Here is a 25944-nt window from a genome sequence, read left to right as displayed (position 1 = left end):
GTTCTTATATATATTCAATCAAACTATTATTATCTTCCTGAAGGGACACATAGCTCTTCGAATGGAGCACTATAGAAAAACGATGCGGCAAGTAAGCCAATTTGATCGACAGCAATGCTCCGTGTTTATGACCAAAGGTGTGCGGTGTGGACCTGAGTGATGCCAGCCATGAGCAGGCCGTGGAGGCTATCCGCCGGGCAGGGGACTGTGTAGACCTGCTGGTTCAGTCCCGACAGCGAGGAACACAGGTTGGCTGCATTTTAAGCTCACCCCAAAATACAACACTGCTTGCTTCTTATTAATGGACTCAATATTTAGCACGCCATGCCAGCATCACATTGTGGCACAGTTGAGTCCGTTGAGGCTCCAGTTCATTCATTTATGATTCTCTCGCTTTTCGCCATTCATTTGTCCATATCGATCGATCTGTCCACGCCAACGGACCACCCGCTATAATAATGCTTGTGTTTTTTATTCCATAGTCCCCTTTGCTTCCCAACCACGAAAGGGCAACTTCAAACTTGCCATCCAACTCGCACAGCAGCCAGGTAAACTCATCATGACAGTGCTACGACGTATGCCGTGTTGTTAAAGTTTTATTGAAAAAAAAAAGATAAAGTTTGGGAAAGGAGCTATTTTTATCTGCTTTTAAGGTCTCAACCATAACTTTTCAAGGGCGGCTGCGATGTAATGTTTCTCCTCCCACATGTTTGTTGCACTGTGATGTATTGGGACTGCTGTATCTAGTGATGAGTCATTCACTCCTACATGGCATTTTTGACACATTAAGATGCTTTGGCAGGAGTCTATGTTTTTATCTTTTTTTTTTATTGATTTATTTATTTTTATGGTGGCGATGCATTTAGAACTGGCATCTGTGTCTTCCCTCATGATCATAGGATATGCAGCATCTTACTGGTTTGTTCCTTAGTCTCTCCCCTACAAACCCATTCACCCCTACTCCATTTAAGGTTTGTACCTTGTTTCTCGTGTGCATCGTTGGGGATAATCAGGCTACTAAATAAAAGCAGCTCCGCATTAGCATCTGCGCCAAGGCAATTTCCCCCAAATTTTAATTAACGTTTGTATTTGTGGATTGAGTCCATGTGGTTCAAAGTACCCTTGTTTGTTCGAACCCTTTGTTTCCACTCTTTGATGGAGATTCATAACTCGCTAGAATAAACAGTGTGCTCTTTTGAAGTAAGTTTGCATGCATTTGTAAACGGTGTTCAAAAAGTGATGCATGATTTTGGCCATCTTTCATGTTATTTATAACCTTCATTCAAATAGCACACATTAATGCATCCTAGGCGCCGTTTTTTTCTCCCTCAAGCATGCTGAACAGGCCTCAGGGGTAGTCCAACTCATGCCTCGAGGATCCCCCGAGGCATCTCCAACAGCCTGTTCAATAATGCAAAACCTCTCCCAAGGTGCCTCAGCAGATTTCCAATCGAGCAGGTCGGCGAAGCCCCGTGACTGTGAAGACACCAAACATTGCAGGCTCCGATGATCAGGACAAGACTGGCAGAAGTAAGCAAACTTTGCTAAGACCTTCTTTTAAAGATGTACAGAACTAAAAACTTAACACACATCCGCACATTACAAGAACAGAAATATTGGGGCACATTGCCATTGCAAAAATGGAACAAAATGCGCAGCTTTTTTGCAACAGCAACATCTCATACTCTTCTGGGAAGACTTTTTACCAAATCTGTCCAACATTTTGCTCAATCATCCAGGTCTGCGCCAAGACCTTTTTTCCACATGTTCAAGTGACAATGCTGTCAGAATTAGGGCGGCCATTTTGGTAATGAATTAGTCACCAATTATTTACACCATTAGTAAACTAATTGCATCATATGTAAATTGTAGGGACTCTTAAGTAACAATCATTAGCTTCCAGCATTTAATGTATAGTTTATGCAATTTAATAATAAAGACTATCAAGATGCCTGTGCTGAACTTGAAATGATGTTGCAAATTAAATCGAAGGTGAGACGCTGGCCTTTTGCATTTTTGGCAGTAATCATTCCGTCCATTTTAAAATGGAACCAAACATGGAATCAAAACTATGCACATAGTTGCACATAAATACCATGTTTAAATACAAACAAAATTAAATACTTGACTGCCTCTTTACATCTTCTCAAGCATCATTTTTTTAATGTAGAAGAGATTTCAATTCAGTACAAATAAAATGAGGAGAAACAGGCACTGTGATAAGAACAATAATAAATAGTTGCGTAGTTTTTGCTTTGCTTCACTCGACTGTACAATTTCAACGTATTGAACAGATTTATAAAATCAAATCAATTAAATGATCCACAAAAATTAACAGCATTTTTATTTATTTGATTTTTGGGGCATTTTAACAAAGTTATACAATATTAACTTAGCCAAACCTTCTGTTCAAACATGACAGTGATGTTATACCATTCCATCAAACACACATAAAATTATCATGGTTAGCCTTAAACCAAGGGTGGGCAAATTTTTTGATTGGCGGGCGACAATGGGTTCTAAAATTTGACAGAGGGGCCGGACCAGGAGCAGATGGATGAAGTGTTTTGGTAACCTCACCTCATCGGAGAAAAAAAATACATTTAATTTTAAATGAAAGTGAACAAAATCATATATAGCAATATATTTGTCTTTGAAAAGCCACAGTATTTAGAAAATAAAACATTAACAAGGTTGATTCATTTAATTTTTTTCAAGTTCGGCGGGCCGGATTAAAATGTTTAACGGGCCGCATGTGGCCCCCGGGCTGTAGTTTGCCCACACCTGCCTTAAGCTAATGTTAGCGTTTATGACTATGAGCAAGTCTCTTACTAATTCTGACGTTAACATCATCACCTAGCTAGCCGACAACTGCCCCCTCTTAATCTGTACTTGAATCAACCACAACTTGCTTTTTCTTTAGATGCTCGTGCATAATAATTGCGTGCCCATGAAAGTCAAGTTTAATTTTCCAAATTTTGAATCACATTATTTTGTAGTATTATTGGTGAAATGTTTCCAAACCTCCGAACTCCGTTGCCATTTAGCCGTAGAGGCCGTTTTGAGAGAGCTGCAAAAAATAAACACCGATTAATTAATTTATTGAATTTGTGACTCGCCGACTCAGCTTGGCATCCCTATTCAGAACAAAAAATGATGGGAGGCCATTTAATGCGCATGCCAGGCCATTAGATGAAACTCTACATGCATGCACACCAACTGCTCGTGCTCCTGGAAAATATTGTCTTTTGAGATGGAAATGCTTCGTTTTCAAAACGTCTTCCTTGTGGGCCGTTTTCAAATGTTCTCTTGATGCGAGTTCCCCCTTTTACCGAGGATTTAAACAGCATCTCATTTTGAATGTTTTAGTCAATCTCCCCAAGCAACAAATCATATCATCGTCGTTAAGTTGAACTTTGTCAATGCTATTCATTAAAAGCCACAAATAAATGACCGACTACTCTCACGTGTCTCCTATGTGACGATGATTACAATGATGAAGTGAACATGCACGCGGCTCACGCACACATTCGTCATCCTGGATGTGTGCATTCGGTATTGAACACAGTCATCTTTCAGCATTCTGACAGCACGTCTGACATCATCCCCTCCAGACAAATTGCTGCAACGCACTCCCACACAAGCCCCTCTGGAGTGTGCCGCTTGCTCTCCACATGAAGTGTCACTCATTACCTCCAGCATGCTTTGCTTTTTGAGGTTCACCATCGTCTACGCTTCTCCTAACAATCACTTTTTTTTTTTTTTTTTGCTAAAGCTGTCTCTCTACTTTTCAGAAAAGATGCTCCAGCGTTATGGCAGCCTGTCAGGGAAGCTCCATATGATTGAGTTGGAGAAGCGCACAGCACAACATGGTTTGGGAATCCGCCTTGCAGGCAATAAGGATGGTTCCAGGGCCCGCATGAGTGTCTACGTGGCGGATATGGACCCTCAAGGACCTGCTGGCTTAGATGGGCGAATATGCGTGGGGGATGAGTTGCTAGAGGTAAGAAGGACAGGGAATGGCGATGCTGGGGTGAAAAAGAGAGCAAAAATATGGTGGAACATCATCGGTGGAATATTGGACAATGTCTGACTTGTTTGATTTTTGGGTTTCATGAGATTTTTCTGTGATAGGCGCATTTAGGTTCTAATCGGCTGACGTTTTGCGTGTACTGTAGTCATGTAAGACAAAAAAATCCACCATTTGCGATCAATTTTATCCAAAAAAAAAACGAACAAAAAGCGAAAATCATGACAGTTATTCCGCCAAAGTTCTGAACTAACACCTTTTCAGATAAACTCAGATTATATGTGATATGCAGACATCTCCTGTGATGACACAATGTTTCATTTAATTTTTGAGGAGTTTAAAAAGAAAAAAAAAAAGATGTCTTTTACTTTAAAAGAACTGACCACTTGAAAATTATTTTCCAGTGTTTGATTAGTCAGTATAAGGAATAAAATTGCAAACATCAATGGCATCTGATTTCCTGAAAAAAGGTTTTAACTGATTACGTATCAAAACACGCAGCCATATTGGACACTTTGGACCGCTTCATGTAATCCCCGTGACGTCACGCGTACTGTACGTTAGACTGTTCATTTCGGACTTGTTCACCGGCATTTTGTGATAGAAAAATAGTGCATTCCCATAATTTAGATATGAATCCTACCCTAATCCTAAACCCTAACCCTTTCGACGTGACTGTCATCCAAAAATATTGTAAATTCCATTCTAATATTTTCAGAAATGATCATCACTCGCCTTCACTAGTGCAAATAAATTTCAGCTCTGTTTTACCGATGTAGAGTTGTGATGTGATCGACGTCACATTGGCTTCTCGCAGGTTCACTTCATGGTCACCCATTGCGCTACTTATGTCTCGTTCTTGTCCCCTTTCTCCGAGGAAGCGTTGTAAGAAATTCCACCGTACAGGTGTCAAAGGCAAAAAATGGAAACATGGTTTATAAGGATAAATGACCTCTTGAAAAATCGTTGGTGTCATTTGGAATTCTTGCAATGACTGATGGAGGAACAGAGATGAGTTGGGGAAAGATGTGTTGGAAGGGAATGATTGACAAGGAACAGGACAAGATGACAGGAATCAGATTCGTGCGCTGATGGATGGGATAAAGTAAACCACAGGTTGTTTTGATTTATAGATCAACGGTCAGATCTTGTACGGACGCAGCCATCACAATGCCTCCACCATCATTGATAATGCTCCTTCTAAAGTCAAGATCATTCTCATCAGGTGACACCACACGAACCCTTTCTGAGCCACATGCAGTATAAATCCCGGTGACCACTCAATGTTGTGTCCGCAGAAATAAACCAGCGACTGAAATGTCGCATAGCTGCTCCACAATAGAGGTTGTCGATCCTTTAAGCAGCCAGACTGACTCTGGAGCTCATAAAGGAATCTCTACAGATGTCCGGAATGTCATTGCGGCACAGGTATGGTGACTTCATCTTTCTGATCAACTTTTTTTTTTAGAGGGGGGGGGGGGGGAATAATTAAATACGAACATGTTCAAGAGTTGATCGAACATTCTTGGCTGAGTTTCACTTGAGCAAAACTCATCGCAACTTTAATTGCTGGGTTGAAAGAACACTATTGACAGACGTGATGTGATTTCGATGATTGCAAGGCAAAGTCATTCATAATCAGTAGTACAACATTTAAAAACCTTTACAGTACATTTACAAGACATTTAAAAGCAAAGCAAAACAGAAAAAAACAATTCCGAATAGTGGGACTTGATTTTAGGGAATACGATTTTAAAAACGCTAATCATCGTTTTTAACCTCGATTTAATTGCATATACACTTGTACTTCAATACTCTTGGCAGCGTACTCCATTTGCATGCAGCATAACATCTAAATGCTGCTTCACCATGTTTTCATTCAGTCCACTAATTGACCCAAGTCTGCAGACCTCACAGACCTAGTGGGTTTATATTCCATTAGCATTTCTTTAAAATAACCCACTGAACCATTTCGAGACCAGTAGCCAAATTTCACAATCTATTCTCCAGTTGACTGTCGACCAGAGTAAAACCTTTAGGACAGAAGCCAGACTTTGTGTGATCCTTGTCAAGCGTAAACACATGGCAATAAAAGAGTTCTTCCCAAAATAGCACAGTACTTTGAACTAGTACCCTAACGCCACCCCCTAACACATGTGCCTGTAGCATTCGGTGGTTCCAGCAGTCATTAAACAGCCCTTTTCACCCTTCCGTGCCTCGCATTTTTCAAAGTGAGCCAAACATAACAAAACAAACGTGGGACTGCACAGCAAACCTGATCACATTTGTTTGTGGCGTTGCACATGGCTATGTCCATTTCCATATTTGCATAACGTAAACATCAGTCTGGGAAGGGAAATCATTACCATAGTCCGGACCTCCGGGACCTTATTGCTGGCTGCTGTTGTGACCAAGGGGTGCTATTCAATGAGTAGGGGGGAGGGGAAATGAATAAAGGAGAGAAAAAAATAAGGAAGAGGCAAAAAAAAATAATAATTAAATGCCCAATAGATTTTAACCTCAGTTAAGCTTGTCTTTATCCGTATCGTTATTAAATAATTAAACCGTCTGTTCCTCCATCAGCTTTTTGGCTGAAATTGAACAATAATTGACATTTATGACTCTCATACTCAAACACCTCTTCATCCATGAATGAACATTTAATTAGAGTTTGAAAAATGCCCTTTTATATTCCAGTATGAACACTTTCAGGATGAAAAGATCAGGCATACTGAGCCGGAGCCCTCTCTCAGGTCCCACATCAGTGACCTCGGACCTCGCAAATGAACAAATATTCCCACAGACACAACAGTCTTGTTGGAAGACGCTTTTATTGCCATATCCATAATTTATCTTGCTGAAGGGTGTCCCAACACAATACAATAATGAGGGCCATGTCAGCGTCTAATTTATGCATCTGTAAAGGTTCTTACGATGATTTTTTCCCCCTTGCTATTTCTAGTCCTAATTCTACTCGATTAACCTTGAGTTTGTGGTTTCCATGCACCGCTCGTGATGTCATCATGCACTAATAAGCTTTCATGTTGGGCCCAAGGCTGCAGCTATTGAGATATTTGGCCAGAGGGTGTTTGAATTTTAATCTCACTCCGGTGTGACATAAATTCCCATATATGTTACTTGTCTTAACGCTGCTTGCAGCGCAACACGGGGAAGGTTGGGGACGGCGGGGAAGCAGTGAACGACGAGCCTGGGACCCACTTGCATATAGAGAAGGTACAATGCTTCCCTCATTTGGAGGAGTTCATCAAGTGTGTTTAATTATTGACAGCTTCTTCTTTTTCATACTCGAACACCAGGCCACTGTCAACGTGTCTGTCAGCTGCCCTGAGGCTTCCTCATCTACGTCATCCTCCTTGTCAAAGCCTCATCAAGTAGCATCACCGCTTCTGGACTGCTCCACCTCTATGACCCTCAGTGTGAAGCAGACCTCTCCTCAGGAGCGTTGTGATTGGCCGGTTTCCACTTCAGCGTCCGACCCTCCTAACTGTCCTGTTGTAGCTGGCAAAGAAACCACCATCGAGATTTTTAAAGGAAACTTGGGCCTGGGTCTCAGCATTGTTGGAGGATGTGACACTCTGCTGGTGAGAGTGATCATTAATAATGAAGTAGTCACCTCTTTTATTGTCTTAGTTTTTTTCCTCCTAAATGAGAGACGCTGATGTCTGATTTTAAGCACATCAGATTGCAGTAGTGAATGTACCTTCTAATATTATCCACTAGGGGTCAGTAATAATCCACGAGGTGAATGATGGTGGAGCAGCGCAGCGAGATGGAAGGCTGCAGGCTGGAGACCAGATATTTGAGGTGCAATCAACAATTATTTGTGATTCTTAAAGATAAAACTGTAGGGTTCACTTTAATGTAGATGCCTTGCAATGTTAATGGCAAGTCTCTAAGTACACAGAATTTTGCCGATTGTCTGTATTTATCTTTTATTATACTGTATGCATCTGCCCATGAAACAAACTACCTCTATTAAATGGAAACTACAGCTAAAATATTATTTACAGAAGAGTGCAATCTATTTTAACTGCTAATAGGAGAACAGATCATTTTGTTTGGTTCCCTTTCATTTATTATACAAAGTACTAGACCGGTAGTAGCCTGGCGTCCCAAAACTGTTCAGTGGTGCCTTGAAATAAGATTGACTTGAATGACTTGTGAGGGTTTTTTTTTTTGTATATATATGGACATTTTTTTTTTTTTTTTTTGCGTGTGCAAACTTGACATGTATGTGCTTTAGGGTGGCAGTGAACTCACACCTCAATTCTCTTCACAACAAGCAGTTTGTCAGATAGCGGTAACGTTTCTCAAAAAGTGACTTCGAGTTGCTTATTACCACTCCCAGTTGAAGTTTACTGTCAAACCGAACAAAACTATGATAATTAGACTTTGTGTATTTAAAATGATCATGTAGCTTTGCCCTCTGCTGTCTGTCTTGAGTCTAACCCTAAACATCATTTATGTTGTGAGGCTGTAATAACTTTAAGCAATGGATTAATGCAAATAGTGCATTTAGACTCACAGTGATATATTTTTGATCATCTGCAAAGAATGACTATAATTCGTGTGATACCGATGAGCTGGGAGGAGTTGAAATTTCCAATGAACTGTAAATTAGTTTGCCGATCTTATACTGCCCCCAGGTGGCGAAGGTGGTCACATCAGAAAGAGCTGCACAATGGCCATTCAATGTTTAATTATGTCACGTGTTTTTATAATATTAACTCCACTAATATTGAGTGTTGTTTTTTCATGATTTACATACTTTGTGCATTTAGGAATTAATTAAGTTACAAATGTGGTCATAGAAGGATTTAAACTTAAATCTCCAACTATTTCACGACAGTTTTGATAGTTCAGGAAGTGAGAGCAAGTTATTATTTATTTGATTTTTTTATTTCACAGTGCCAAACGTCATTTCCTAACGCCTGTCTCTCTTCGCTTCAGGTCAACGGTATCGACCTGAGGCAAGCCACTCACGATGAGGCCATTAGTGTGCTGAGACTCACCACCCAACGCGTTCGGCTGCGTGTCTTCAGGCACCAAGTGGCCTACAGGGAGGAGGACCTGTGGGATGTCTTCAGTCTTGTCCTGAGGCCTCATCCTGTCAAAGGCCTGGGCTTCACCACTGTGGGTAAAAGGTATGCTTATCAGTATCACACTGCCCCAATAAGCTTTAAACAATTTATACTTTATGTCAATGATGGACCATTAATTAGTCAATTAATTTTGATGATGATTTCTCTTTTTTTAATAATAATTCAATGCCATTTAAAAGAGTGCTATTAGTTTCACTCGAGCTGACCTCATATTGGAATCTGGGATTTTGTTGGATACATATTGTATAATATGGACATCATAAACAATGAGACGATACCATCATTTATGATACCACGGCTGGATAAATGATTGACACGCTCTTATGAACTACTGGGTGTTGGATGACCTTGCTTCTCTTCAATGGTCCGTCTTGAAAACGGCCTTGCAAGTGTATCTGCAATTAAATCCACGCTTTTCCCTCCTCCGCCCATTGTGGTTTAAAAAAGCAATATATTCTAGATTTTCGAACGGTTGCCAGTTACGACTTTCGGGTGTGTTGATTCCGCTTAGCGCTGCCCCCTCACGAGTGAGTATCCAATCACAAGTCGTGTTCATCACCTTCAACGTGAGGTCAGCAAGAAGGCCTTACTGTCATCAACTCGACATCTGATTGGCTATCGGAACTGTCTATCAACTGTAAACCCCACCCCCTCACTCATACAGAACCGACACCCGGCACGATTGTATCTGAAATCTGCCTGGCAACACAAGCTATCTGAATTCTGATTGGATTAAAACTCTCACCCAGAAATACAACACTGTGACATCAATGTGAAGAATATGATCATGATTTCTTGATTATCTTAGGCCAGCAGCGAAGGCCTTGAAGGCCTTACGCCCACCACTGCACGATACTTTTTTGGATACGTACATTTCTAGTTTGAAGTGGAGTTTCTTGATGATATCTGGACTTGAGTTCTTGCCTGAAATAGTTTCTCGCCTTTGACAGTGGGTTTATTGATCCATGAAGGCAGTTGGAGGAAGTTTTCATGTTGATGCTTACAGTTGATGGATGAGGGTATTTTTTTTTCATATATGAGCTTCCCGATTATGTCGCATGTGATGTGATGAATGATGGCTCTGACCTCAGGACAGTATTGATAAATGTGTCATCACGTGGAACTGATCCATGTCTGACAATGTACTGCCTCACTTTGTACAACATCTTGCTTTCTAAATGATATTCTATATCATTTTGATTTTTTTTTTAATTAAAATGTCTGTGATAACATGTAAGAAGCTCATTTCCATTAATACATTAATTCATTTCCATATTTAAGGTAATTTAAGACAAAAGTAAAGTAAGTATACTGTATTCATAACTCGTTATATTTCATTTTCAACTTTTGACCTATGTTTTACATTAGATGTGATCTCCAATTTCAGGTCTGAGATTAAATCAGAATGAAGTCTCTTTTTATTAGTATGCTGTAAGCAGAAGATGAAGCGGTTTAATAGCTATGTCATAAATCCTGCCGAGAGCTTTTAATTTTATAGTTCAAAGAGAAAGTATGCAAACCCTTTAGAATGACCTGGAGTTTTGCATATATTGATCGGAAATGTGATCTTATCAGGTGTACCTAATATTGTGGCTGCTAACATGAATTAGCATAGGTTATGTGCACAATATTTGTAGAAGGACATAATTAAATGACACAGTTGCAGCTTCCTCTAATAACCATAGCTGTGGGAGACGCAGTTCATAGTCAAACTGGATCTCTGACACGCGATAAATTAATTTAGATGAGTGCTAATTTTTTATGCTTCTTCACATACCGTAAGTGTGTATGCAAAACAGCCCGCTTTCAGGTCTGATCGTGTGTTCTCCTTTTATGCGCCAGGCACAACTTTGACCTCTGTTTTCTTCCAACAGTAATGACACCGGCATCTTTGTGTCAGATATCATCAGAGGAGGCGTGACGGATTTGGATGGCAGGTTGTTGCTAGGTGACCAGATTCTGTCAATCAATGGGGAGGACGTACGTGCAGAATCGCAAGACCTTGCGGAGAGGCTTCTGCAGGTATGGCTGATTTCAAATTGCACGTGAGTTTACCTCAATGTCAAAAGTGATTTACTCACTTTGATGTCACAGAATTGCAATGGCGTGTTTCACCTGGAGGTGGCTCGTTTTAAAGCCGGACTGCAGTACGGGGAACAAAACCAGGTAAACTGTTTGCATGCCCAACCTTTTTCTGTTTTATGTTATTATGTTGTCAAACTATTTTGAATCTCTTTTGTAATTTGAAATGTAAATGCAGTTTACGCATTATTCTCATGCAATATTTTAACAATGTCACTTTGTGAATGTAGGAGTACTTTAAGTTGTGTTTTATCCAGAGTGAAGACTCAGACTGTTCCACCGTGACACTCTCGAGCGGCTCCAATCCTCCTATCGGCCACCAGAGGGCGACAGAACACAGAACAGGGAGCCACCGTGAGTAGTCAGCTTTTCTATTTGTCATGACAATGATACAAATGACCTGTCTACTAAAAAAAAGAAAAATGTTACTGTAATGAAGACTGAATGTGCACAATGATGACTTAGCTCACTTTTTTTGCTCTGACAGCATTTGAAGACTACACTGACTACAGGAAAGTAGTTATTAAAAAGGTTAGTGACTCTTTGAATACATTCATATTTGAATGTTCTTTACAGTGTTAGAGAAACATTAGACACGTTTGAATGTATATATGTGTTGTGGAGTAAATAAATATTCAATGAAATGAGTGCAACATTATGCTCATAACGTGTGTGTGTGCACGTGTGTGTGTGGGGCATCATGGCAGGGTCCACGTGACTCCCTAGGCGTCACTTTAGCAGGAGGAGTGGGCAGTCCCCATGGCAACGTACCTCTTTTTATTGCAACCATGGATACCAGTGGATCAGCTGCCAAAACACAGCAATTAAAGGTGTGCGTATGTGTGTGTGTGGGGGGGAGGGGGGTGTGCGCGCCTGTGTTTAAGCTTTTGTATGCAGCGGGGAAAGACATCTGTCATTTCCATCAAATTATAAGGACTCATCTGCCAACTTTATTTCTAAAAAAAAACCAAAAAAACTCATACATATTTATCAGATTATTGACCAATATTTCAATCAAGGCTAGATTTGTTCACAGTTGACAAATTGTTTAAAGGGAAATGTTTGAAGAAGTTGGGACGCGTAAAGTTACTGAAATGTTCTCACAAAAACAGTAGGTTACATTTTTTGGGGTGCGCTGTGTTCCCATCAGCTCGGAGACAGGATCCTCAGTATAAATGACGTATCCATAGAGGGAATGACTCACATCCAGGCGGGAGCCTTGCTTAAGAATGCCATCGGCGCTGTCACCCTGCAGGTAATGTCTCGGTTTACTGGGCCACTGTGTCAAAACATGTTCAAGTAACCAACGTGATAACATATTTTTACCAGGAATAGAATTGAAAAACTGCATAACTTTTCAAATTCATTGGCCCGCATAAATGTACAGAAAAGTTTTGTGTGTATGTTGTAGGTTGCAGCTGGACGCAGCCCTCATGATCCCAAGAGCGTACATGAGCGACCATCAGGCCAGCCTAGTAGCCTGCCGTGCTTTCACAAGAACCTCTGGTACCAAGCTTTTGTTTGTAGTCACCTCACATTTTTGTATTGTCATTAGTAACCGGTTTGTAGAAATTAGTTGGAGGGAGGAGAGAGATTTATCCGTTGTTTGTTTGCGGAGCTGAGAGTAACGCAGTAAAAAGCATGTTTTACATTGTATGCTCACAGCGCTCGGATGTATAAGACTGTCAGTCTGGATCGAGGTTCTTCAGGCCTGGGATTCAGCATTGTGGGAGGTTTTGGAAGCCCTCATGGAGACCTACCCATCTACATTAAAACTATCTTTAACAAGGTCAGACACAGTCCATGTGGACCATAGTTTGGGAATTTTCATCATAGTTTTTATTTTTGATTTGTGTTTTGAATATAGTTAGATGTCATTAGTTTTCAGGGCTGCTTTGTTAGTTTTAATTAGTTTTAGTTTTTTTCCAAAACACTTAGTTTTAGTTAGCTTTAGTATTCATATTCATTTTTTTAAACATGCTTTAAAGGCTCGCATATTAAATTAATTGCCAAAGACGAAACCAAAGAACATTCTCACCACAATTATAGTTAGTTTTAATTGATTAAAATGTAGTTTCAATTAGTTTTATTTTTTTTTAAAGCAGTTTCATTTTTATTTTATTTCGAAACATTTTTTGAATTTTCATTTTATTTTTTCAATTTTAGTTTGAATTATTTCATTCGTTTTTGTTAACTAAAATAACATTGATGTGGACACACCATGAATTAATATCACCACACTGTTCATTATTTTGTCTATTTTTTTTACCTGATAGTTGAGTTTTATTACCTCACACAAATCCTAACGATAACTTTATTATAGATATTCTCTAACAAGAACATTCAAGATGTCCTGGCTAGTCATTGTGTCCAAACATTTACTGAGCCAATTTACCTTTTTTACACACTCTGTGTGTAAGTGTCCCCAAAAGTATGAATTATCCATTTTATCATACTTGTGGACGCAGTTTGTAGTTCATCATATCCATGATTGTGCTCTGCAGGGGGCGGCCATTGAGGATGGGAGACTGAAACGAGGCGATCAGATCATCGCAGTGAACGCACACTGTCTGGAGGGGGTGACACACACTGAAGCTGTGGACCTCCTCAAGAAGACCAAAGGGACTGTGGTTCTCACTGTTCTCTCGTGAGTTTGACCAGCAAAACCCATAATTCATGTAGAACAGCCTCACATATACTTGGATACTGTAGGTTCGAATCTTGAAAATAAGTCGTTTATATTATTCTGGATGAACTACCTCTTCAACTTCTAGCACAGCCTGGTTATTTTTAAATGGATTCCATAGTCTCAATGTCAATTTTGTCATGATACATAAACGCCCCCTTTTATATTATGAAATTTTTTGGGTGGAAAAAACAAATTGAATTTTACTATGTAAACAATGCCCAAACTATCCTGTTATTTTTTTGATGACGTCCAACGCAATATGGCTGAACTTTCAAATGTGATTTCCCTAAATCTGAAATATGCCAAGTGCTTTTGCCAAAGTTTTGTATGGCATCAAGGTGTAACGACCATTGTGTGATAAGGATAAATATGTTCTGTATTATTTAATGATAATAATGGACAACAGCAACGCTAACACCTTCTAATGCTACACGGCGAGAGTGTGAATGGTGTATTAATGCTCTCTTTTTTTTTGTTCAGTTTGAGTTTGATGAATAGGAACCATGCCCATCATGAGTGTTTGTTTTCTAATTCCTGTATTTGTATTCTTATTTTCTGCAACTCATTGTATTTGATGAATGTTATAGACATGCTGTTGGGAGTTATACAATAATTTATGCAGTAAGTGTTCTTATTAAACGATCATTTGTTAGTAAATGACATCATCTGTCGCGTGCCTTTGTGTGGAGAGAAACAGCCTTTGTTTAGGATTTTAAACGGCAGTGGTGAATAATTGCTCGGTTGGTTTTTTTTGTTTTGTTTGGGTTTTATTTGTTTTTTTTGCCCTCATGCGTACAGGCTCAAGGTCATTTATGTCACAAACATTTATTTTCAACAGTCTCCAAACTGGGTGGGCATAAAGTAGATTGATTGTGGAGTCAAGTCCTTACAGATGAGCTATTAAAAATAATTCTGATGTAAAAAAAAAAAAAAAAAAAAATCAAAAGGTTGGTTATTCTTATTCTATTAAATGAGAAAATGTATACGAGGACACGCGCTATAAATTATAAATGAATGAAATTGATTTATTCAATCAAAATGCCTTTTATGTGCCACTATAAAGGCTGAATGATGGCAACGGTTAATTTGACTGCATCAGCCTCAACTCCAAACAGATGTTTACAAGAATAAGTCGGAGAAATACAAAAAGGCCAAGTGAACCTGAGCTGTATATATTTTTTAATTGCACAGAACTTTGCATTTAATTACTGGAGTAGCTGGTGACAACTTGACACGCAATCCATTTGCACACAAATGTCTCATTTAGGAAGTAGGAAGCACCGAGGGAGATCCTGTCTGGAGCTCTCTGCATTCATCAACACCATCTGCTCGCCTCGGCAGTTTTATTGAAAGGCAGCCATGACAGTCTGCTTCATCCCACTCCACATGAACAATTGACTATGAAGAGCCTTTTAAAGTGAATGAATGCCAACATGCTTTATGCATTTAAATGTGGTATTATTTGCCGCGTTAGTTTGACTCTCCGGGCCAAAATTGGGAGAAGAATATTTCATGCATGTCAGAAGATTCGCGTGCACTTTTGATAACATTGCATCATGCTCATCCAGATCTTTCTTCTCAATTGTTGGGCAACTATTTACGAGGGATAGAGCAGCAAAACACAAACAACAGATTGATTCAATGCCTTTAAAGCTCCACGGCTCTTCAATTTTTCAGAAACTGTCGGCTGCCCCGCTGTCACCATTTTTTTTTTCCTCCCACTGCAACAAAAAACATTCTCAAAAGAGCTCACTTGATATGTGAAGCACTCATGATCCTCACTCGGGGGGCTTTGTCGATGTTGGCCAATTGTCTGCGAGCTCATGTGACTGTCACATCTGTAATATCAGTGAATAAATGGGGACGGGGCTATAAAGTCTGGAGCTGTGATGTGTTTGTGCACAAACTGCAACATTCAACAGAGATCTTCTGCGGCCATTGCCATAGATATAATTTCGTCATCAGACAATGCCAATACAAGAGTTTAATTTAAATTTAAATTAATTTAATTAATTAAAAAAAAATAATTTAAAATATTTATATAAAATATTTAGAGTATATCCATTGCCTGTTTTTTCCTTGTGTTTGGTGTGTCTCGTCATGTTCATTGCGTCCACCTGTGTTTGTCTACCCAAGCCCCAGTGTAAACCAATCAGGTCCTTCCAACCCTTTGTGTCTTGTCCAGGTGCTCCTCGTTGTCTCATCAAGTTGTTTGTATTTAGTTCCCTGTTTTCCTTTAGTTCTTGTTGGTGCATTGCCCTTGTCAGTTGTCTGTGTCAAATGTCCCTGTCAGTGGCCACTGCTGGTTTCTTTCTGCCTGTCTTGCTTCATTTTCTGTTCAGTCAAGTCCTTGCATTTTGTTGCTCCCATTTGATTTGATTTTTGTGTCCTCCTCTGTACCAACCTCCACCTAATCTGACAGTTTCAACAGTATAAAATGTACTGTTTAGAAACTTTTCATCTTGCTACGTTTGTCAGTTATACGAAATCAGTAGCCACTGTGTTGATAAGCACCGGTGAGCATGTCCCATTAGTAGCCAGCCGACTATGCCATAACATGTTTGAGACATGACGAGGTTTGCTGAGGATCACGAACTGGTCCTGTTCTGCAGGCACACCTTTGAGTAAAAGTGACTCATTGCCTGATGACTTCACATTACAAATTGTAAAGTGGTTGTTTATTGCAACTGCTGTTGTAAAAAAAATGCTTACTCGAAGTTTCTATTTTTATAACAATAATATGAAATACAAAATATCAGGTGAACACGCCAATTAATCACAAATTTAACCTCTTAATTGAAACTAGTATATGATACACCCTTAATAACAAAATACAATCGTCTATTTAATCTTGATTCACCTATTTATTTCCGTGATGTGACATAATGTGATGCTGTAATAAGACCTATAGTACAGCGATTACTAACGTGCTTTGGCCACAAGAGGGCAGTGTATGTGCTCTTTTCTCGAGATAAAACATGGAAGGTGCTTCGACATGACTGATCTGTTAAAAGTGAAATAGAATCTAAATGTTCTGATTTGTTATTTAGCCTCAGGGCTTAGACGGCGAGTTTGGTGCCTGCAGCTGTATCTGTTAGTCAATTAAGGGCCGTGTTCATCGCCAGTGCGTCACATTAGCCACTTGAGTGTGGGGTGTCACTTAGGTACTAAGGTAATTTTGATTGAGGTTTTCATGGTATAAAAAAATGTTTTCATGGCTTTGTAAATTGAAAAATAAATGATTCGATAATAACTGAAAAATATACAGAAGCTGTAAAATACGTTTTTTGTCAAATTATATATTTTAGATTAGAACGCAGAGATCTGTTTTTGGATGTATGGAGAAAAAAGGTGCAATAACATTTTTTGTTGAATGTACTCAATTTTATTTTAAAATTATAAAATATAATATAAAAAATATAAAAATATTTAAAAATGACTAAACAAAAGAAAATTTAGTAAATTCAACACACCATTTTTTTTTTCAATATAATGTGATCAGAAAATAAATATTCAAGTGCTTGTACTTTACTTCGCACTGACACATTTCTGACACCTCATCCACCACCCTCCAGGATACAGTAAAAATAATGAAACAGACATTTAAAATTTAAGTTTTAAATCAGGGACACTTTATTAAAAGATATTGTGGGGCTTTCTTAAAAAAATGCTTAAACATGTTAAGGCCTCTTTATAAAGGCGTCGATTTAGACAACAGACTGTGATTTGTCGAACCGCCGGTCATCCTCTGAGTACCTCCTGAAGGTTTCCCCCAGCAACGGCTCCAAGGCCTCAGCCGAGCGATACGACCGAGCTCGCACCGCACAGGCGATGACTCCGCCCACCAATGCCACGACCAGCACCGCCGCGACAATGGCGATGGTGATGATCTCAGACAGTGTGTAGGCGGGAACTGTGGTGAAAGAAAAGGTCAAGGTGGGGCGTTTCATGAATTGTCGTGTTTGTATGTATCCTACCTGGCCACTGGACCTCATAGGAGTAGCCCAAGTTTTGAGGGGCGGCCACAAACATCTCTGCGTTTGTGACAGGAGGCCAAAAAGGAACCATGTTGAACTGACGGTTGTGTCCAATCGGAGCATTCTCCTCAGGATAGACGATCTCACCTTCGGAAAAAAAAAATATTAATCCATCCCCCTGCTCTTTCTGGGATTGAGTATTATGCTCAAGAGGCACTTCTTAGAGAAATGGGTCGGGTGATTCGTAGGGAAGAAAGAAAGAAATAAGAAAAAGAAGAATTGGTATGTAATATTAACAAATATCTAACTCGTACACAAACATGCAAAGTTTTAAAGGGGGCAAAGGCTAAATTAATGGAACGAATATATAATTATGTAAATGCTCGGTTGGCCAGAAAAAAGTATGCTGTTGTATCCCCGTCCCTCCCAACGACATACTTTGCCTAACCTTGCCCTCGTATAATATGCTGGATTGAATATTACCTGGTTGGTGCCTACTGAGCCATTCATCAAAAATTGCATCGGTGAAAGTGTGAAGCAGGACGAAGATGGGATCATTAGGGGAAAGGTGAGTCTGTCCGCCGGTGCCGTTGAGGAAGAGGTGGGCCAGGTTGTGGAGGCTGCGGATCACCGGATCATACATCCCCTGGGGAGCGCTGTAGCCTTAAAAAAAAAAAATAAAAAATGGAATAGCAACGCCATTAAAATGTAATATGATATGAAATGACTTCCAATAGGTCTGTTTATATTTTCCAATTTGGAAAGTGGGCTTTAATTAATTTAGTGAAATTAAATCTTGAAGCAATAATGATGTGGACTTTGACTTTTACAAATTTTTGAATGAAAACAATGGAAGACAATCCTGTCCTTTTAATAGATATAATTAAAGTCTTCTCTGGCATTCTATTTCTGACCTTTATGCTAATATATCCGAAATTGGCAATGCAAATGAAGCTTCACTCCAAAGTTGCGATGAGAAGGAATCGTGTCGCATCACCACACACCTTCAATGGAGTTCCGGAAGCTCTCGGAGGAGGTGGAGTAGTAAGGCGGGGTGTCAAAGGTGTTGAGCTGCAGACAGTCCAACACGTCCTGGGGCTCGGGCAACCTCTGCACCATGGGCCGTGCCACATTGCCCGCCGGGTTCCTCCTGATGGGGCTGGTCTCTGTGTCTGCGAGGGAAGGACCCAAGGTCAGAGTTAGTGTTTTCGCTGGCGTGTTAACAAGGCGCAAAAAGAGAAGGATGACTACCGTCTTGCTGCAAGCAATAATTGTATTCAAGGATTTTTTACAAGGGAGGCGCTCAAACTGCGGTTCAGATCCAGGTCAGTTGTCCCCATGGAAATGGAGAGGAAGGAGATGTGATGAGTTATGTTGTATTATTCAACAACTCTCTAATTCTATGTGGGAGACTAGACTAGTTTGATCAGTCTTTAACATGACAGCATGGTAATTGTTCACTAAATTCCAACAACAGTGAGTGGGAGCTCTGTGAAGTCTCTTTGCAAGTATGACCTCCTTCTTGTTTTCCTTTTTTTTTTTTTTTCTCCCCTCCATCACACACACAGGGGTGCAATCAGTCGGCTACATAACAAAGTTGTCGGTGTGAAGATGATTCCCGCAGATCAAAGTCTGCCAGATTCCCGTCTCTGACAAGCGCACAGAGAAACGAGACAACCCCCTGTAACCCAGTTAAGGAGAAGTTGCTTGTTGATGCAGGAAATACCGAGCCTGTCGTGATTCTCCAAAGGGATTAACCTGACACATCACTCACACCTCAGCCACTCACGGTTCCAAATCCCCTCCCGTTCTTCTACATTTGCCATTGAACTGAAAGAACCAATTATAGTTATGTTCAAAGTGGATTGACAGTAAGAATTATTCCACAATACCATATTCAAAGAAATAATTTTATTTTCAAAGTGAAAGCCTGGTGGTGATTTGGGGGCTTTTAAATCTGGTGCCAGCGGGAGGCAAGTTCCAATCCGTGCAAATCTGATCACCTAAATCTGATTTACTTCAGTGTCTCACACAATTGCACTTATTCTAGTCTCTAATGCTTCAAACTATTCGGAATAACTGATTACAAACAAAGTGTGATACAATGTGCAACTGATTAAAATCAAGAACATTAAAAGTGTCTGGTGCCTGTCGCGGGTGGCCCTTCATCCAAATTACGGTGATCTAATATTGATTGTCGCAAATGTACTGGAAAAAAAACATTAAGAACATGCTCCACTTTTCCACTTTGTGCATTATCCCTCAAGGGTACACATTTAAAAAAAAAATGCTGGGTTGTTTTCTTAGCCCACTTGCTGAGTGGCCATGGATTTTGAGCAGATTTGACCCAGCAGATTGGGTTGAAAATGGGATTTTGGTTGGGTTGAAAATCTGAAACTGGTCCTATTTTGGACGCAGTTTCTTCATGTACAGAAGTTGAAGTAAATTTTATGCAACATTCATGGACCCATTTTTTACCCTTAACTGGATCAAAATGTTGACCCAACAATTTATGTCAAATGCTAAACAGGGCATAAATAACCCAATATTGAATCTGTCCGTTTTGGACCCAGTGCTGGATTACCTAGTTCATTGAAGTTGGATCGCAAAAGTTTTGAGCTTGTACTAGCTAAAGAACAATGATGTTGGAGTCCAGTAATTAGCCCCATTTAGTACGTTGGTACAAAACCAATCACAGATAATATAGTGGTTCACACGGCTGACTTTCAGATCAATTCCAGTTGAGTGACTAATTGTGAGCGCAAATTGTCATCCGTGTCTATTTGAACTCTGCAATTGACCAATCCAGGTCATAGTCTGCCTTTCACCCAGAGTCGCCTACAGCTTTCCCGCAGCCCTGAACAGGATAAGTGCTCAAAAATGGATGGATGCATTGTGCTGTGTAAGGGAATGAAAAGGAGAAGTTACAAGCAGGTGACTGAAAATGGGCTGTGACCCTTCGAGATTGGGCAGGGCGCTCAGTCATTCAGAAGAGACCCCATGGGAAGAGAGGAGTCAGCAAAGGTGGTTCTATTTCAGATGTTTCCTGGATGCTGTGCTGGGGAGGTGTTCCGGGCATGTCCCACTGGGATGAAACCTCAGGGCAGTATTCAGACACGCTAGAGGGACTTCAGAATGTCTCATAGCTAGCCCGGTAGCCAGAGAGGTTGGGCAGTCCTGCACAGATTGCAGCTCCTGCGACCCCGATAAGCAGAGGAAATTGTCAGAGAATGATGTATTTTTCTAAGTTTGGGTCCCAGAGAGAACTAACTTGAGATTTGAGCTGAAAACTTTGGCAAAACCTGGTGAAGAATAACTTAACAAATTGAGTTTCTGACAGACTGTGGCTATTGTGAACAATTTCAAATGCAGCGCAGCAACTAGGGGGTAATATTTATAGCAGCTTGTGTCATACATGCTCTATTTATGAGGTGGTTGCCCTCATTTTGCTTGCACCAACACAACTCCCTCACGGTCTGAAGTATCGCAAGCTTGCGAGTGAAAGAAACAAAACAATTTCTTACTGTTGCAGATGGTGCCAAACGTGTCGTACTCTTCCACGCTCTCGCAGACCACCCTCCACTGAGAGAACACCGAGTTGGGGCTGATGGAGTTCATGTCGAAGGAGCTCCTGGCTCCCAAGAGGTCGTCCGTGCAAATATCGCAATCGCTGCCTCCAATGGCAAAATTCCAGTAGGGCAGCGCAAAGGATGAATCGCCCAGCATGTCCTAGGTTATTTGAGCAAAATGTAGTCTGATATTAGGTTTTAATCCAGATTAGTAGGTAATTAATCAATTAAATCTAATCTCTTTCTTTGTCTTTTGTACTATATGCTCACCGGTCACGATCGCCTGTGGGATACATTTTGGTTCTCGATATGTTTCTACCTGTCTTGGTTACGTTTCTGACACAACTCTTGCATTAGATCTCATTTGATCAATTTAGTAGAGCGATCATCCTAATGTTGCGTTATTAAGATCTTGATCACAATCCCTCATTTTTGCTTTCTTCCCATGTATTCTGTCATCTACCCACTTGCATATCTCTTTCCAGTTGCAGCAGATGAAAGCGATGCCAGGTGACAAAACCGGGGCCCTCGTGGGAAAAGTCGACTCCTCCGAAGCTGGCCTGGCCTGGGCCTAGGAAGGTCTTACTGACAGAGTAGTAATGGCTCCACACAAAGTAGTTGTAAATTGTGATGTTCTCAAATTGAGGTGTGTTGCCATCTGGTCCTAAAATCTCCTGGTACCTAAAAGGAAAAAAAGCGGCAGGGTGGCAATTCAGTTTTCCTCTCTCACAACTTCCTTGGATATATATTTTTGGGGGCTTTATTACGGTTTGGTTGTCGCTCAGTGGAGTCTATAAATAATTTTTTTTAATCCCCACTGTGGCTGCCATTGAGACATCAAGTGTTAAAAGCCTTTCGGGCTGTCGCGGGAAAGCACTTTTGACAAGGAGGTCAAAAGGTTTGCAATTACCTCAGTCGAGAACAGCGTCAAATATTTATGTACTGTTGCTCCCAAAATGATTCTACCTGCGGCGTGTACAGATACATCTCTTCAAAACAATCTGTTGTTTACCCACGCCGAAGAATGATGACTTCATGTGTTATGAAAATATAATAAAACACATGAGCATGGATACCGTCTGGTACAGATGACGAGATCGGGGTGGGTCGTCCTCTTTGCTTGGTCCAGAGCGTTGATAAATGCTTGCTTCTCAGCTGCACTCATTTGCATTAAATTTCTCCTCACTGTAGAGATGTCAATGGGAGAGAGTCACATAAAAGAAGTAAGATTTACCACAAATAACGTTTTTTTTTTTCAACTATCTATGCCATCAATGTATAGTGAGAGGCACAGCAATTCCACAAGATGTGACATTTTTGTTTGGTGGTGGGCAGTGAAAATAACTTGAGCCTTTGCTTAATAAAGGTTGGAGACATCAGGTTTTCATTACAATTATAATATCCATCCATTGCTTAATAAATTTCTATATTACATTTAATATAAATATAAGGAAATTACGAATTAAGGGTTAAATTCATCCGTGGGTGGAATTTTTTTCTGAAATGTCATTGCTATAAATTACAACGCATGGAAAATCTGTATCGAGCAAGGTTTCATCAGTCAAACTAATAAACCAGATGTTCTCAATTTATTTAATTAATTTATTATTTTTTTAAATCAGCAATACAAATATGTTATGGGACACATAAAGCCATCTCTTAATGAAGTGTGCTGTTGACCAGTGATATCATAGCTACTTAATGACACCGTCTACTGTCAAATCCTGGGACTAAAACTACCGTATTTTTACGGCCAAAAGACGCGCTGTATCAAAGGGCGCAGCACCCGTTGAGGTTGCTATTTCTGTGTTTAATACATAGATTGAGCGCGCCGCACTATGAGGCGCATACTAGCTTGCGCATGCTAGCTTGCCCATGCTAGCTCACGCATGCTAGCTCGCGCGTAGTACTTATTTTACTTTTTTTTTTTTTTTTGCAAAAAGTAAAAAAAAAAAAAATAATCCCAAATTTAACATGGATTATATTAAACAGTGAGTTTGATAAGAAACGAAAATTTTTCACTATAGAGCAGTACCTCTCAGCATTACCATTGGTTTAAAAAAAAAAAAAATGGAATCACTCATTTATTGCGCATTTCATACACAGCGGAACTCAATTTGATTTTCGCACTGTAACTAAAAGTACTACTACAACTACGACCTACACGGATGCAAGTTATTTATGGGATTATGGGAAAAGTGGCACTGGTTTATTCGGGGTGGGGGGTGGCACACCCATTGATTAATTGGAGCACATTGTCTACTTTACCATAACTTTATGAGTCAATGCAGTGTGTATGTCACAAAACAAAATGCTCTCTTTTCTCTTACCCACAGAGATCCTCTGGTCACAATTTGGTCCAGTCAGTCCATGTCGACATCGTCCACAGTTATAGCCGCTGAAATTCCCGTTACACTGACAAGAGCGGTTGAAGAATCTCAGAGGCCACCTCTCTCGATCATCGCGTCCCGCATAGGGGTACTGGGGTCCATGGCGCCGGTTGTCCGCAGCAATGGACACACACTGACCCCGTCCCGTGCTGGAGCCGCACTCATCCCCCGCTTGGCCTGACAGGGAGGGGCAGCACTGGCCACTGCGAAGTCCCTCTGGGGTGACACACTCTCGAGGAAACTGGGCCACAATCGTTGTGACACACAAGGTCGCCACCAGGAAACTTGCTGTCCAAATGCTTGACAGGTGGGAGAAAAGACTCGTCAAGTTAATTTGAGTTTTTTGCATACTAATGCTGAAAAAAAAGTGAATACAGCCTTTAACATTATTTTTGAGGAGCATTTATCTGTTTCACGATTTAGCGATATATGCTGCATTGAAGGCACTGAAACACACTCACTTCATTTTTGTTCTGTTCTACTAAATTCTCTGGCAAGACATTGTCGCTATCCTGAAACTCCTTACTGCAGGCGGTTTGAGCCATTATTCATAATTCAAGGGGCAATTAGCTCACAACTCTCACAAGATCTTTTGCACTTGTCGAGGTTGGAAATAATTTTTCTTTTTTTTAATCCAGTGGATTTTTGATACAAATTGAGCAGCTTCTATCACGTGTTAAGGTTTTTTTTTTTTTTTTTTTTACATGATGAGAAAAATCATTCAGGAAAATAATAGACAATTAATTAATATAATGCCAAATTTATAGGTTACTGCATTATAATGATATTTTAGTCAAGATTTATTTTTCCCTTACCTGTGATTGTGCATCTTGCTCCTCTTGATACGACCAACTGTAGCCCCCAAAGAATTAGTTCATCCTGCTTCTTTGTCTTAAATAGCTTTGGAGCGCATGACTAAAGTATTTGCACCCTCCACCCTCCTCACCCATGCTAGTCTTACACACACACACGCACACACGCACGTGCACACACATACACGTTGAGTACAAATGAATGACCAGAAAAGGCTTGAATCTTGTGATCATAACTGGACCAGACTGTATCTTCCCTTCCAAAGAATCACATAATTTTCACCAATATGTCTTCCATGTCTTCTTGTCTGTGGATGTCCAGTTGAACAAGAGAGCCAATAATAAAATGTGACATATATTGCCGACTCAGGGGTCACCGACCTTTTTGAAAGTGAGAGCTACTTTTTATCGGGACATATTAATGTGAAGGGCTACCAGTTTCATTCACACTAAATAAAGACGCAATAAAGACACTTACCATGGTAAGGATTTTTTTTTACAATGAATTTCAACAATGATTTAACATGGTAAGGAACCGATTAATACCAACATGCATGACTCCCTAAATCTCTGCAAATATTAACATTTTACAAACACTAAACTTCACCCATGAGCTATTTTTAGAGCAAACGCTCCGAGCTGGGACCAGGTTGGCCACTCCTGCTGTAGATACATATGTATAAGTACATGATGGTGTTATAAACTATTTATAAAGCAGTGCAATTTGTAAATGACTTTGAATAATGATTAGTGTATTTCAACAATTAATGTCAGCTGAGTTTTCAACAAAATAGAGCTGCCTTGACACTTTGACATTTTATGTATGGCTGGAAAAGTGTCATGGATTAGCATTTTTTTTGTTCATGAATATTAACAAAATATGTCCACTGCATGCACCATTACATCAATTAACACACCAAGTAAATTAACACACAATACGTTGTTACTACAAAAAGAGATAAAAAATTGTAAATTAAGGTGGCCTTCAGTATGTAAGTGTTAATAAATGTATTTAAAACACTTCTAATCCTTATAAGAACCCCTCATCATGATAGCTTTATTGTGATGTATTTTTTAAACATTTTGTGGGACTGACAAACAGGAAACATTGCTCTTTACTCTTCATATTACGCAACGCTTGGTGACGGTGATACAAATGTCACTAGTTCTGAACAATGTAAACCTCAATTTGAAATGTTACACTGTTGGGCAGGACAAAGAGCATACTTGAACAGAAATGTTAATGACGCAAGAAAAATGCTTCTTGCCTTT

The 25944-nt window shown here is 39.9% G+C and overlaps 2 protein-coding genes across 6 annotated transcripts in view; one reads left to right on the top strand and one right to left on the bottom strand.

Moving 5' to 3' along the window:
- The window catches only part of LOC148332306 (multiple PDZ domain protein), a 45441-nt gene extending 30857 nt beyond the window's left edge, over window positions 1–14584 (top strand). For 2 of the 5 annotated variants that reach the window (XM_088302239.1, XM_088302236.1), the window contains 20 exons: window positions 138–248; window positions 483–548; window positions 900–971; window positions 1431–1530; window positions 3795–4003; window positions 5164–5255; window positions 5329–5458; window positions 7190–7264; window positions 7348–7632; window positions 7772–7855; window positions 9002–9195; window positions 11028–11175; window positions 11248–11319; window positions 11466–11589; window positions 11723–11766; window positions 11943–12065; window positions 12386–12490; window positions 12647–12741; window positions 12901–13024; window positions 13740–14584. In XM_088302239.1, coding sequence (XP_088158365.1) covers window positions 138–248; window positions 483–548; window positions 900–971; window positions 1431–1530; window positions 3795–4003; window positions 5164–5255; window positions 5329–5458; window positions 7190–7264; window positions 7348–7632; window positions 7772–7855; window positions 9002–9195; window positions 11028–11175; window positions 11248–11319; window positions 11466–11589; window positions 11723–11766; window positions 11943–12065; window positions 12386–12490; window positions 12647–12741; window positions 12901–13024; window positions 13740–13886 — 2400 coding nt within the window. In that variant the 3' untranslated portion in view covers window positions 13887–14584. Of the gene's footprint in view, window positions 1–137; window positions 249–482; window positions 549–899; window positions 972–1430; window positions 1531–3794; window positions 4004–5163; window positions 5256–5328; window positions 5459–7189; window positions 7265–7347; window positions 7633–7771; window positions 7856–9001; window positions 9196–11027; window positions 11176–11247; window positions 11321–11465; window positions 11590–11722; window positions 11767–11942; window positions 12066–12385; window positions 12491–12646; window positions 12742–12900; window positions 13025–13739 lie in introns of those variants that run through there. The other 3 variants (XM_088302237.1, XM_088302238.1, XR_015844618.1) reach the window with 3 other exon arrangements.
- Window positions 14585–17533: 2949 nt separating this feature from the next.
- tyrp1b (tyrosinase-related protein 1b) lies at window positions 17534–24802 on the bottom strand. Its single transcript, XM_088302863.1, has 9 exons — window positions 24676–24802; window positions 23801–24159; window positions 22547–22655; window positions 21938–22151; window positions 21426–21630; window positions 18906–19073; window positions 18385–18564; window positions 17902–18048; window positions 17534–17837 (listed from the first exon to the last, which is right to left on the bottom strand). The coding sequence occupies exons 1-9, from the start codon at window positions 24687–24689 to the stop codon at window positions 17632–17634; spliced, it is 1602 nt and encodes a 533-aa protein (XP_088158989.1). The 5' UTR covers window positions 24690–24802; the 3' UTR covers window positions 17534–17631.
- Between the last annotated feature and the right edge of the window lie 1142 nt (window positions 24803–25944).

This window comes from Idiotropiscis lumnitzeri, chromosome 8, assembly GCF_059441095.1.
Source record: "Idiotropiscis lumnitzeri isolate Australia: NSW breed Sydney's pygmy pipehorse chromosome 8, RoL_Ilum_1.0, whole genome shotgun sequence".
Taxonomy (NCBI): domain Eukaryota; kingdom Metazoa; phylum Chordata; class Actinopteri; order Syngnathiformes; family Syngnathidae; genus Idiotropiscis; species Idiotropiscis lumnitzeri.
Note: the sequence above shows the minus strand (reverse complement) of the source record. Positions and strands in the feature narration are given on the sequence as shown.

Bases quoted from the DNA above. Each gene is read 5' to 3' on its own strand.
- tyrp1b (XM_088302863.1), bottom strand. The intron at 21,631-21,937 runs GTGGGTAGATGA...CAAATAACCTAG, and splicing joins AACTGGAAAGAGATATGCAA to GACATGCTGGGCGATTCATC. The intron at 17,838-17,901 runs GTAGGATACATA...CTTTCACCACAG, and splicing joins CTATGAGGTCCAGTGGCCAG to TTCCCGCCTACACACTGTCT.